Source organism: Copadichromis virginalis, linkage group LG1, assembly GCF_057382275.1.
Source record: "Copadichromis virginalis isolate Kocher_CV1m ecotype Utaka linkage group LG1, C_Virginalis_male_GT1.1, whole genome shotgun sequence".
NCBI classification, from domain to species: domain Eukaryota; kingdom Metazoa; phylum Chordata; class Actinopteri; order Cichliformes; family Cichlidae; genus Copadichromis; species Copadichromis virginalis.
In genome coordinates, this window is record NC_140618.1 from 2951674 (window position 1) to 2966332 (window position 14659).

Here is a 14659-nt window from a genome sequence, read left to right on the forward strand (position 1 = left end):
ACAATGGGATCAATACATAAATGAAAGAAATGCAGCTGATAAAAAAGCCATAAACTACTTTCATTTGTTTAGTGGTGATTGCCAGTTTAGTTGGGTTTTTTTTGAGACACAGAGAGTGAGAGATCCTGTCCTACATTACTTTAAAAAAGAAGATATTTTCAGAGCTGTTGATATATGAAGCTCTGAGCATTGAGTGTTGCATTGTGAGAGTTTCAGTAAAAAGCCTGCAAATTATTGCATTTATACTGGAGAGCAAAGAAAAATTAAATTCTACTTGTACTATGGAAAATCAGTTTCATAAAAGCTACATAAACAGAGCTGAAGAAGACTGCGTTTGTAAAACTAGCGGTAACGTGTGAGAATTATAAGTTATAAGACTGTTTCTGCTATCGATACAATTTGTGTTGTTAATCCTAAATGATTCACGGTGACAACATCATAAGAACAAGGTCATTTTACTCCACACACACACACATTTGGAAAATCACATAGTTTGACCATAAAAATTCCCAGAATAATTAGTATTTGAGATTGCTGAAGCAACATCACTAAAGAAAAATATCCTTGCATGTCACTTTCGTTTAAAAATATAAAAAATGTGAAGTTTTTTTTTTGTAAAACATAAAAACATAAAAACAACAAAACTTAAGACCTTAAGAATCTCCTTATGAATGTTGTGAATATCTAGATCATTGGTGTTTGGATTTGAGGGTCAACAGGGCGAACACTGAGGCTGGGTATTAGAAATACAACATGGCAACATGAGACATGTTAACTCTGAGAACACTAACATCTAGATTAAGGTGTGAGAGGTAAATACATAACAGAAGCTAAAAAGGAGTTGCTTGTCTCTAGTTAAAATAAATTGAAAATAAACTGATTTGAACACGTTTGATGCATTATACAAAAAAAGGTTCATGATATAGTTCACATGATCTAAGCAAGAGTGACTCGGAATCTCAAATGTTAAAGTACACTTACTGATTGTACTTTTACTACATGAGCTAATGTAGATGCTCTAAAAGCACGCTGGCTGAAAAAGAACCACACGTTTGGAGAAACTGTGCTGTAACTTCTCATACTGTGAAGTTTTCTGACAAAAGTGAATTGAAAACTTATGCTGTACAGTTTACTAAGGGGTCCTTTGCTGGGCCATGTGCAATTACACAAAAGAACAAGTTAAATTTCACCATAACACTGACTGGAGAAAAGCCAAATTGGGATTCTAATTGACATTACAACTGAAATCAGTGCTGTGATAGTTAGTTTAAGATCACAACCTGATTTAAAACACAGTCTAACATCAACATTCTTGCCCCTGAAAATAGGTCAGGATGGCCGAAAAATGTACTTTAAAAATGAGATTTTCTTTTTGTTTCATTGGAACGGTAAAGTACCATTACAAAGAAATGAGTACACCTTTGTAGTTAAACCGGGTTTGGAGTTTTTCATGTTTTACATACAGACTTTCTCATTTAAACCATGGTGACTTAAAAGTTTAGCAGCAAGACACTTGTTTCCTTTGTTCCATCAAACATTTCTTTCAGCCATCTGTGTTTATCAGAGCGATATGTGACTAATTTTTTATTGAATCACCAGAAAGTACACAAATACAAGATTAAATATTTTATTTATTTATCAAAGATACATAATTACACATTGATACAATGAATAAGGTGTCTATAAAAATTACACATGGTGTAAGAAAAACATTATAACATACAAATAAGTGTTTTAAGATAATCTGACATACTTTAAAAGCATAAGAATAAAAGTTTGTTTTTTTTTAAAAATCATGTTCTTTGATGATCACATTACATGTATCACATTTTTTAAAGCATAACGTAGGGTGTTCACAAAAACAGTTTTATGATTACTTTTTCCACAGTGCTTGTATGCCTCTTGCAAAACTATGTACTTATCACCATATGACATAATAACTCACGATTATGCAAGACCAGCCATGAAATGTCCGTCGCTTCATTACAATCATTTGTCCCCGCTGCTGCCCTCAGACCCAGTCTGTGGGGTAAAATTGCTTTTTTGGTGGTTCATAAAAAATATCTCAAAAAGCGATGTTAGTGAGGGGACCAGAAACACTGGGTTGCAGAGCAGTTGGTAAGGACTTGTATATTTCTGGAGAGTCTGCAAAAGCTGTCTTGCTCATGCTCCTGATTGGATATGTGGAGCCCGGCTCTGATATCTCACTGGTGGCAGCTAAAGGTAGGCATGCCTTGGAGGCGGAGTTGGTCTCGGGCGCAATCTTTCAAACGAGCCTCACGGCATTTCAGGCAACCTCAGGCCGGAAACAACATCCGGTCACTCGTGGTCAAAATCCACGCAGAGCTGGTGTTTCGCAGGGATCAGGTTAACACATCTGGGTCTAAAAATATAAAGAAAAACAAAAAGAGTTTTAAAACACGCAAACTAGCAAAATATCAAAGGAGCATAACATAACAATAACAAGATGATATGAGATACCCGATGAGGCCATGATAGGTGATGTAGACATGTAATGTATAAACTTTTACGGGAGTTAAAAGTGGAGCTTATATATATTTTAAAGTGTATTGTACGTGGGATAGGCTCCAGCGCACCGCGCGAGCCTGAGAAAAGGATAAGTGGAGGCGAATGGATGGATGGATGGTGTATTGTACCTGTTACAAACCATTGTGATATTTATTTATTTTTTTAAATGAAAGGATTGACAGAATGGTAAAAAGGAAAATGCAAAAATGTAGTTAGAGAGGAAGATTAACACTTACCGAATGATATGCGGATAAGGAAAGAGACGCAAGTTGCTGTTGAAATCGGCCGCTCCCTATGCGAACTCGCAAGCAGTCTGAGCGGCGCCAGTTGTTGATACGTCTGAAGTCAGATCTCTTCTGGGGTTCGAAGATAGTCTTAACATCAGCGGGAGATCGTAAAATCAGAGCTGGAGCGGATTGGCTAACCGGGGTGCGAAGGGAGCGGTGCAAGGGTTATGTGATTGGCAGCGGGGCGCAGTGAGGCGGAGTTGGTCTAAGGGGGGAATTTTCAAACGAGGTAAGCAGCGCATTCGGGACCAGAGCGGGGAGCGAACAAGCAGGAAAAAATTGTGCTCTGGAAGCTGTTGCGGGTCGGTGCGATTAAGAGCGAGGTAGAACTTAGACTCTGCGTAGAATTTTAGAGGTAGCTAGCAAGAGGCAAGTTTTTGAAGAAAAAAGAGTAAGGAGCTTTCCCAATGTTTTTGGATTATAGCGCTTTTTTTTGGGGAATAGGAGGGGTAGCTAACAAGTTATTCTAGGGGTTTTGGAGAAATCGCGGAGAAATTTTTAAAAGGAGTTTTGGCTTTGTTTGGCTGAGCATGAAGGGAGCCGCGGGGCGCTGAATTTCAGAAAAAAGACTAAGGATTTTTTCAGGATTTTCCCTGTTATCGAATATAAGGTTTTGGGAATAGAGGGGGTACCCTAACAAGTTATTGTAGGGTTTTGGAGAAATAGCGGAGGGTTTTTTAAGGAGTTTTCCCTGCTTATGTATCTAAGGAGGGTTAGGGGATCGCGAATTTTTTCTGAGTATGAGTTTTATTCTAAATCTACAAATGCATATAAATCTAAATAAAGTTTTCCCCCAAGGCATATAGCATGTGTTTGTGGCCATACTGAACGTTACAAAAGCACAAGTTTAACTAAACAATTTTAATATGGTTTAATACATTTTTAAACACATGAGCACGGAGCCCGAGAGAGCACGGTCCGGAGACACGGGCGCACCCCGCGTGCCCAGACACACAGCCTCGGGCGCGCGCGCGCGCACACACACACACACTGACCCGCCACCAGATGGCGTTTTTTGAGCATAAAAAAAAATAAAAATAAAAATTTAATTGCTTAAAGAAATAAAAGAATGCTATTTTGATATATAAGAAACTTTCTAAATAATCAATTATATTTTTATGAATATCATATTTTTATGAATATCATATTTTTATGAATATCATATTTTTATTATTTAATTACTTCCTACTTCCGGAGCTCATGAATAATTTAATTAGGGGATAATTTAATTAGGGGTCATAAATCAATTAAGGGGGTCATAAATCACTGCGTTTGACGAAAGGGGTATAATATCACTCTCTTTTGACACCTAACTCTTTCTCAGTCAATTAGCATCAATATTATAGAGCCTAATTACTGTGTAGCTGTGCTTGCTTTCTTTTAGGTGTGACTGATGGTACTACTGTCAGTAAAATTATTGTCCTTGCGTGTCCTAAGGTTTCTGTTGTGGCAGAGATCAGAGGGAGCACTGTTGATGAAGCCACAAGAAGAATGATGGCCTTCATTTATTACAAAATAATTTCTCACACATCATTTTAGTTGTTAATTTAGACTCATAAAACCTCTCATATAACCGCACTCAGACCAAAGTCACACAGCTGTTAAAGGTTTTAGATGGTTTTGAATTAAACTGATTTTCTGAAGACAAAGAAAAATCTTTAACTAAAGAAAGAGAAAACCGAGCGGCTGGAGGACTACTTTGTTGTAAACAGCAGGTATTTGAGCTCTGATAGGTTCGTTGCATTTATAGTCCGCTGTCCTAAGGCGTCCATGTTTCCACACAGACACACGGCTGCTGCGTTCACTGACCTGCTGTTTATCAGGAAAATGAGTCTTTATGTCCTTCAGCTGCCGGCTGATCGCCAAAATGGACTCTGAGCAGAAGAAGAAATCATCAGGAAACGACCCAGTAACCACAAAACAGGAGCTGAAACACCTCTGTCGTGTGTTTTTGTGTCGTGTGTTTTTCACTGTCGAACACGTGATTTATTGTTCGTGTTTCATCTATAAACTGAAACGTCGGAGGCGCGTCGTCTCCTGATGTCTCACAGAAACGTGAAGCTGTGCTGGACTCACCGTCCTCTGGAGGAGCGGGAAAAGGCTCCGACATCTTAGGAGGAGTGCGAGCTGGAAGAGAGGAGAACGAGGAGCTCAGACTGCAAAATAAATGTGACGACATGAAAACAAAAGAAGAAATGACGAGAGTGTCTTTGTCCTCATTAGGATGAATATTTTAAAAAGGCACAAAGAACCAATCAGATCCTCCCATCCTGTTTGGCTCTTACAGCGAGTAATGTTTACTCCTCTCACTTTTCAAATATGGCCTGCTTCTCAAAATCAGCCAGAGCAGAACTGATGGCGATGCTGCAGGTGGATCAACAGGTGAGGAAATAGAAGCTTTCGGGGAAACTAAACACAGATTTTGTTGGTGCAGTGTTGATTAAAGATGAACTCAGCGTCCTTTTCAATAGCAATATTTCACAGATCTCGTTGTATGTACGTATAACTGTATTCGTTATTCAACATCTGAGCTGCATGCTCCGGGTCCACCTACAGATGGCGCTCTTTGGCTGGAAGATGGCCTTGTAGTCCTCGGCGTTGTGGATCTCAGCAGACGACAGCTTCTCGTCCGCCTCGTCCTCGCTAGGGCTCCGCCTCTCCCCTTCGGGGCTCCGCCTGTCAGACTCTGAACGGTGCTTCAACCTGATGACATCACAAACATTTGTTTGTTTGTTTTTAGAAGAAAAACTGCAAATTTTTTACTTTATTTACTTTTATTAAAGAATCTGGAAGCGAAACTTTTCCACTGAAGTCAAATAAGATTTTATATATATATATATATATATATATATATATATATATATATATATATATATATATATATATATGACATGTGATCTGAGTGTTTGATGAATGAAACCAGTGGCTCATGTATAAAACTTTAAATCCAGGAGTCAGTACTTGCAGTATCTGGAGTATTTTCTCCTGTCTCTCAGTGTGCCGTACCTCTGCGATCTGCAGGTGGTCGTGGGTCTCTCGTAGTTCTTTCGCAGTGCCGCTCCTTTGGGGTCCTTCTTCGGCTCTGTGAGCGGCTGGTCGTCCTGAATGATCCCCTGGATCACGGCGCCACCGCTCTTCTTTACCCTCTTCAGATCGACCACGTAGGACGACACACTCGACAGCTGATGAGACACGCCGATCTGACATGAGGAGAAGGTGGAAGATTAAGATTACCTAAAACTTCTGCACAGTACTGTTACTGAGCGGTGGGCGGAGCTACACACCAGCTGCTGGTTGCAGATGGCGAGGTCAGACACCTTTCCCCAGCTCACCGGCACCGCGTCAAAGCAGCGGTCCGGTTCCCAGCCGAAGACCCGCAGCGAGTCCGTGGCGCCGCTGTACAGGCAGGAGCCATCTGGGCTAAAACATATACACCTGAAACCACAGGGACAGGGGTCAGAGGTCACATTCCAGTTACACCCTGCTGCAACGGGGAAAAACTCACCTGACCGGAGTCGTGTCGCCCTCCAACGAGCCGATCATCGTAAACTTCTCCAGATCCCACAGCTTGATGGTCCTGCAAGCACATGCAGAGTTCATACAGCTGCAGCTCATTAGAGACACCTGTAGGTGTTTTATAGTGTCAGGTGAAGACGCTACAACACGGCTGAGGAACAGGAAGAGACCTCCAACAGATCCACGGTCAGCAGTGACAAGTCAGTAAATGAGGAGAAAGAGAAAAGAGGAACGAAACACGAACAAAAGAGGGAGTGGAGGGCAAAGTGCACCTCTCAGTGCATCATGGGAAGTCCCCAGGAACCTGAGGGATGGTTAGGGTCGCCTAACCCAGCTCTAACTACAAGCTAAGCTAAAGACATTTTTATAATTAATTGAAGAAAGTATGTGTTTGAGTCACTTCTTATTCTCATAAATGAGAGTAAGATTTATTCCATCAATAAACTGTTTGAGATAAAAATGACCCTGCTCCCTGTTCTGTCACTAAAACAGGCCAAAACCTACAAAATGTCTCATTTCTTTGAAGTGACACATTCAAAGCTTTAACGGCTCCATCACGATCACATGACAATCGGAAAATCAGGCCACAAACTACAGCTTTGCTTGCTGGTGTAACTTATAAACTGTCTCTAACACCAGGTCGATGTCCTCAAATTAAACATAATAATCAATTTAAGTGATTCATGTTGGAATACTTATTTATACTTCATATGCAAAAATAAAGAAATGATTAAATACTGAGTGCACTTGCTGGTTGTGTTGGAGAAAGGATGAGTTATTATTTCCATTTTATTATATTTATATTATATTTCCTGTTTACTTTTAGTTATAAATGTATGATTTAGTGGCACATGCAGAGGACATGTAGAAGACACAGGACATGTATGTGAAAAAAAGTAAAAGAATTTCAGACTAAAAGAAATGTTACATTTAAAAAAATGCCACAAACAATCAAACTCAGCACCAAAATAAAATCTTGGCGGCACAGAGAGAGGACAACCTCGCGCAGCCTCTGAGCTTCATGAAACAGAAAAACTAAACGAGCCACAAAGTGTCACAAACACTGATTCCACTCATGAGTCGCTCCTTCAGCTCCGAGCTGCTGCGTCTCGGGCGCTCGGCCTGCGGCGACGTACCTGTCGGAGCTTCCGGAGGCCAGCAGGTACTCGTTGGGGTGGAACTGGACGATGTTGACGGCGGCGGTGTGAGATTTGAATTCCGTGATGGTTTTCCCCTGAGCCAGGTCCCACAGCTGATGGAGACAAGAGGACAGGGCTGAGGTCATCGAACAGGAAGAGAGCAGAGCTCACCTCCTTCAGCCAATCAGAATGAGCGATTTTATTACAGGATGCTGCCGGTTTGATGCTTTCACAGCATTTACAGAATAAACACATCATGTTCACACTTTTAAATTCCCAAGATGCTCTCAAACACCCGAACATCCGACCGCTGCAAATGAAATGAAACTTAATTCTAAACATCGATGAAATGTTAGCCTAACGAGTCGTTACACATCACCAGCTTATTACTTTATTTAAATAAATGTAACTGAACCTGGGTCAAGAAGTGTCCTGAAAACTATTTTAATAGAAAAGATGGATCTTAAAAATCCTAAAACACTGAAGTGATTCAACAGACGGACCTTTTAAAACCATTTTAAAATGTAGAAGAATCTAAAAATGTTGCGATTCAATCGCTCGTTTTATTTTATGGGAACACGTGACTACCAAACATGAACCAGGACCAGCTGGAACATTTTAACGTCTTCCAGCCTTTCTGCACAGTTTCCTGCTGCTGATGTTCTGCTTCACAGTTTACATTCACAGCATCGTGTAACTCCTGCAGGTTATAGTTACTCTGAAGGTTTCTCAGCATCTACTGTTACAGAGTCAGAGTTACCACAACATGTAAGTACCGGGAAAAACAATCCTTAAAATATATTTTTTACATTAAAGGTGAGACGTCAGATCAGGTCGTACCTTGACGGTGCAGTCGTCGCTCGCTGAAGCTAACCACTTCCCATCAGGACTGAAGGCCAAACTCCTCACAGCCTGAGTGTGACCCTGCAACACCAACACTGGTCAGATTTTTGCTATCGAGACTCATGTGAAGCTTTTATTTTGAAGGAAAGTAGAAGCCCTGAGCCTGGTTCTGGAGTTTTTCCTTCCCACTGTCGCCAAAGTGCTCATAGGAGGTCATATGATTGTTGGTTTTTCTCTGTATGTAGATCTTAAAGTATAAAGCGCATTGAGGTGACTGATGTTGTGATTTGGCGCTGCATAAACAAAATTAAATTGAAGTCTCTCAGTTCTTTTAAATGCAATAATCCGTTTACTGTAAGACTCCATAAAAGCTCCGACTGACACAGTTTAATCCGAATCATTCTGAGCGTCCTCGGCTTTGGCGCACAGTGACACCCATAAAATCGGCTAGTCTGACAGATAAGGAGAAGACGACGGTGGTATGTAAACTGTGTTTTTGTGCTGCGTATTGTTTGTTTGAACGCAGTTTGGATTCTGACCATAGAAGATGTTTTTGTGACACGCCCACCGCTACGTTTGCTATTCGGTTTGGTGTGTGTGTGTGCTGTGGCTCTGCAGGCGTTCACCTGAGTTTGAAGGAATTGCTGTTGCCTTTGTTTTGGATTTTGGCATGCTGCTTATGTTGAATGCTTAAAATGAGTGGATCACAGGCTGCATCTGTTGTTGGATAAACTGAAATTGGATAAGATTAAGGAGTATGCTAGAAGAGAGAATAAAGCGATCAGCAAAGAAGGCACCCACAGCTGTGGCCAAACAGACTGCAACAGATCGGTCTCAGAAGGAGCACCCAACAAACTCCAATGCCACCTTCCTCCCACTATCTGTTAAACTGTTTAAATGGAGTGTGAGGCAGACATGCTAAAACAGTGACCTAAAAGCATTACCAATAAACAATGGGATCAATACATAAATGAAAGAAATGCAGCTGATAAAAAAGCCATAAACTACTTTCATTTGTTTAGTGGTGATTGCCAGTTTAGTTGGGTTTTTTTTGAGACACAGAGAGTGAGAGATCCTGTCCTACATTACTTTAAAAAAGAAGATATTTTCAGAGCTGTTGATATATGAAGCTCTGAGCATTGAGTGTTGCATTGTGAGAGTTTCAGTAAAAAGCCTGCAAATTATTGCATTTATACTGGAGAGCAAAGAAAAATTAAATTCTACTTGTACTATGGAAAATCAGTTTCATAAAAGCTACATAAACAGAGCTGAAGAAGACTGCGTTTGTAAAACTAGCGGTAACGTGTGAGAATTATAAGTTATAAGACTGTTTCTGCTATCGATACAATTTGTGTTGTTAATCCTAAATGATTCACGGTGACAACATCATAAGAACAAGGTCATTTTACTCCACACACACACACATTTGGAAAATCACATAGTTTGACCATAAAAATTCCCAGAATAATTAGTATTTGAGATTGCTGAAGCAACATCACTAAAGAAAAATATCCTTGCATGTCACTTTCGTTTAAAAATATAAAAAATGTGAAGTTTTTTTTTTGTAAAACATAAAAACATAAAAACAACAAAACTTAAGACCTTAAGAAAGAGATAAAGGATTGAGAAAGTTTATTCATGCAGGTCCATATGACAGAGAATATGCATGTTCTTTTAGTTTTCATATTATTATAATTTATATTTAATTGTGTTGTGGTTTGCAGTGTTTTGTGTTCTTTTCACTTTAAATTTGTGAAAGGAAAAAGCTGAAATTTAAATAGTTAAAACTTGAAATGTGAATAGTTGATTTTTGTATTATATGATTTATTTATTACATTTTATGTGGAGTGAATAAATAAAAGTATATTTACGGTGGCCCCTAGAGACAAAGCACATACAAACTTCAAATCACGTACGAACTCTGAAGCATGTACAAACTCCAAAACACGTAAAAACACGTACAAACTCCAAAACACGTAAAAACACGTACAAACTCCGAAGCACGTAAAAACTCAGAAGCATATAAAAACTCAGAAGCATATAAAAACTCAAAACACGTACAAAAGACAACAGAAGTGCTCCAGGATGCTGGGCGCAGTGTTGAGCCTTTGTTATCTTGTGGCTACACAAGCCAGCAAGTACCAACGACCGGATTTGGTGTGTGGTAATAACAGGTAAATGAACTTTTTTTTAAATTATTTGAATATATATATGAGTGCCTGTGTATAAATACACAAACAATACACACATGCTTTCAATTGTGTAATTTAAGTGATCTAGTAGCTCTGCTTTGGAAGTTCAGTTCATGCTAGAAATGTGTTTTGGAGTTTGTACGTGTTTTGTCTCTAGGGGCCACCGCATATATTTATATATAAACATATATAAATAAAACCACTTGTTTTTATGTTAGTAATTCCTTTTGTGCATAATTTTATATTATTGTTAATAATAAATTAATTAAAGCAACAAAACAACCTGAAGAGCCGGTTCGGAGCCGAAAGAGCCGGCTCTTTTTAGTGAGCCGAACCGAAAGAGCCGGATCTCTAAAAAGAGCCGGAAATCCCATCACTACACTACACCCATAAAATCGGCTAGTCTGACAGATAAGGAGAAGACGACGGTGGTATGTAAACTGTGTTTTTGTGCTGCGTATTGTTTGTTTGAACGCAGTTTGGATTCTGACCATAGAAGATGTTTTTGTGACACGCCCACCGCTACGTTTGCTATTCGGTTTGGTGTGTGTGTGTGCTGTGGCTCTGCAGGCGTTCACCTGAGTTTGAAGGAATTGCTGTTGCCTTTGTTTTGGATTTTGGCATGCTGCTTATGTTGAATGCTTAAAATGAGTGGATCACAGGCTGCATCTGTTGTTGGATAAACTGAAATTGGATAAGATTAAGGAGTATGCTAGAAGAGAGAATAAAGCGATCAGCAAAGAAGGCACCCACAGCTGTGGCCAAACAGACTGCAACAGATCGGTCTCAGAAGGAGCACCCAACAAACTCCAATGCCACCTCTATCTGTTAAACTGTTTAAATGGAGTGTGAGGCAGACATGCTAAAACAGTGACCTAAAAGCATTACCAATAAACAATGGGATCAATACATAAATGAAAGAAATGCAGCTGATAAAAAAGCCATAAACTACTTTCATTTGTTTAGTGGTGATTGCCAGTTTAGTTGGGTTTTTTTTGAGACACAGAGAGTGAGAGATCCTGTCCTACATTACTTTAAAAAAGAAGATATTTTCAGAGCTGTTGATATATGAAGCTCTGAGCATTGAGTGTTGCATTGTGAGAGTTTCAGTAAAAAGCCTGCAAATTATTGCATTTATACTGGAGAGCAAAGAAAAATTAAATTCTACTTGTACTATGGAAAATCAGTTTCATAAAAGCTACATAAACAGAGCTGAAGAAGACTGCGTTTGTAAAACTAGCGGTAACGTGTGAGAATTATAAGTTATAAGACTGTTTCTGCTATCGATACAATTTGTGTTGTTAATCCTAAATGATTCACGGTGACAACATCATAAGAACAAGGTCATTTTACTCCACACACACACACATTTGGAAAATCACATAGTTTGACCATAAAAATTCCCAGAATAATTAGTATTTGAGATTGCTGAAGCAACATCACTAAAGAAAAATATCCTTGCATGTCACTTTCGTTTAAAAATATAAAAAATGTGAAGTTTTTTTTTTGTAAAACATAAAAACATAAAAACAACAAAACTTAAGACCTTAAGAATCTCCTTATGAATGTTGTGAATATCTAGATCATTGGTGTTTGGATTTGAGGGTCAACAGGGCGAACACTGAGGCTGGGTATTAGAAATACAACATGGCAACATGAGACATGTTAACTCTGAGAACACTAACATCTAGATTAAGGTGTGAGAGGTAAATACATAACAGAAGCTAAAAAGGAGTTGCTTGTCTCTAGTTAAAATAAATTGAAAATAAACTGATTTGAACACGTTTGATGCATTATACAAAAAAAGGTTCATGATATAGTTCACATGATCTAAGCAAGAGTGACTCGGAATCTCAAATGTTAAAGTACACTTACTGATTGTACTTTTACTACATGAGCTAATGTAGATGCTCTAAAAGCACGCTGGCTGAAAAAGAACCACACGTTTGGAGAAACTGTGCTGTAACTTCTCATACTGTGAAGTTTTCTGACAAAAGTGAATTGAAAACTTATGCTGTACAGTTTACTAAGGGGTCCTTTGCTGGGCCATGTGCAATTACACAAAAGAACAAGTTAAATTTCACCATAACACTGACTGGAGAAAAGCCAAATTGGGATTCTAATTGACATTACAACTGAAATCAGTGCTGTGATAGTTAGTTTAAGATCACAACCTGATTTAAAACACAGTCTAACATCAACATTCTTGCCCCTGAAAATAGGTCAGGATGGCCGAAAAATGTACTTTAAAAATGAGACTTTCTTTTTGTTTCATTGGAACGGTAAAGTACCATTACAAAGAAATGAGTACACCTTTGTAGTTAAACCGGGTTTGGAGTTTTTCATGTTTTACATACAGACTTTCTCATTTAAACCATGGTGACTTAAAAGTTTAGCAGCAAGACACTTGTTTCCTTTGTTCCATCAAACATTTCTTTCAGCCATCTGTGTTTATCAGAGCGATATGTGACTAATTTTTTATTGAATCACCAGAAAGTACACAAATACAAGATTAAATATTTTATTTATTTATCAAAGATACATAATTACACATTGATACAATGAATAAGGTGTCTATAAAAATTACACATGGTGTAAGAAAAACATTATAACATACAAATAAGTGTTTTAAGATAATCTGACATACTTTAAAAGCATAAGAATAAAAGTTTTTTTTTTTTTAAAAATCATGTTCTTTGATGATCACATTACATGTATCACATTTTTTAAAGCATAACGTAGGGTGTTCACAAAAACAGTTTTATGATTACTTTTTCCACAGTGCTTGTATGCCTCTTGCAAAACTATGTACTTATCACCATATGACATAATAACTCACGATTATGCAAGACCAGCCATGAAATGTCCGTCGCTTCATTACAATCATTTGTCCCCGCTGCTGCCCTCAGACCCAGTCTGTGGGGTAAAATTGCTTTTTTGGTGGTTCATAAAAAATATCTCAAAAAGCGATGTTAGTGAGGGGACCAGAAACACTGGGTTGCAGAGCAGTTGGTAAGGACTTGTATATTTCTGGAGAGTCTGCAAAAGCTGTCTTGCTCATGCTCCTGATTGGATATGTGGAGCCCGGCTCTGATATCTCACTGGTGGCAGCTAAAGGTAGGCATGCCTTGGAGGCGGAGTTGGTCTCGGGCGCAATCTTTCAAACGAGCCTCACGGCATTTCAGGCAACCTCAGGCCGGAAACAACATCCGGTCACTCGCGGTCAAAATCCACGCAGAGCTGGTGTTTCGCAGGGATCAGGTTAACACATCTGGGTCTAAAAATATAAAGAAAAACAAAAAGAGTTTTAAAACACGCAAACTAGCAAAATATCAAAGGAGCATAACATAACAATAACAAGATGATATGAGATACCCGATGAGGCCATGATAGGTGATGTAGACATGTAATGTATAAACTTTTACGGGAGTTAAAAGTGGAGCTTATATATATTTTAAAGTGTATTGTACGTGGGATAGGCTCCAGCGCACCGCGCGAGCCTGAGAAAAGGATAAGTGGAGGCGAATGGATGGATGGATGGTGTATTGTACCTGTTACAAACCATTGTGATATTTATTTATTTTTTTAAATGAAAGGATTGACAGAATGGTAAAAAGGAAAATGCAAAAATGTAGTTAGAGAGGAAGATTAACACTTACCGAATGATATGCGGATAAGGAAAGAGACGCAAGTTGCTGTTGAAATCGGCCGCTCCCTATGCGAACTCGCAAGCAGTCTGAGCGGCGCCAGTTGTTGATACGTCTGAAGTCAGATCTCTTCTGGGGTTCGAAGATAGTCTTAACATCAGCGGGAGATCGTAAAATCAGAGCTGGAGCGGATTGGCTAACCGGGGTGCGAAGGGAGCGGTGCAAGGGTTATGTGATTGGCAGCGGGGCGCAGTGAGGCGGAGTTGGTCTAAGGGGGGAATTTTCAAACGAGGTAAGCAGCGCATTCGGGACCAGAGCGGGGAGCGAACAAGCAGGAAAAAATTGTGCTCTGGAAGCTGTTGCGGGTCGGTGCGATTAAGAGCGAGGTAGAACTTAGACTCTGCGTAGAATTTTAGAGGTAGCTAGCAAGAGGCAAGTTTTTGAAGAAAAAAGAGTAAGGAGCTTTCCCAATGTTTTTGGATTATAGCGCTTTTTTTTGGGGAATA

General features: G+C 39.3%; 1 protein-coding gene across 1 annotated transcript in view; it reads right to left on the minus strand.

Annotated features, from left to right (window-relative positions):
* Positions 1-2394: 2394 nt before the first annotated feature.
* Positions 2395-14659, minus strand: part of LOC146718116 (uncharacterized) — a 59310-nt gene continuing 47045 nt past the window's right edge. The window contains exons 42-50 of the mRNA XM_085464617.1: positions 8312-8395; positions 7469-7584; positions 6322-6393; positions 6101-6251; positions 5823-6016; positions 5371-5519; positions 4893-4943; positions 4626-4690; positions 2395-2903 (exon numbers count right to left, since the gene is read on the minus strand). Coding sequence (XP_085320743.1) covers positions 2742-2903; positions 4626-4690; positions 4893-4943; positions 5371-5519; positions 5823-6016; positions 6101-6251; positions 6322-6393; positions 7469-7584; positions 8312-8395 — 1044 coding nt within the window. The 3' untranslated portion in view covers positions 2395-2741. The remainder of the gene's footprint in view (positions 2904-4625; positions 4691-4892; positions 4944-5370; positions 5520-5822; positions 6017-6100; positions 6252-6321; positions 6394-7468; positions 7585-8311; positions 8396-14659) is intronic.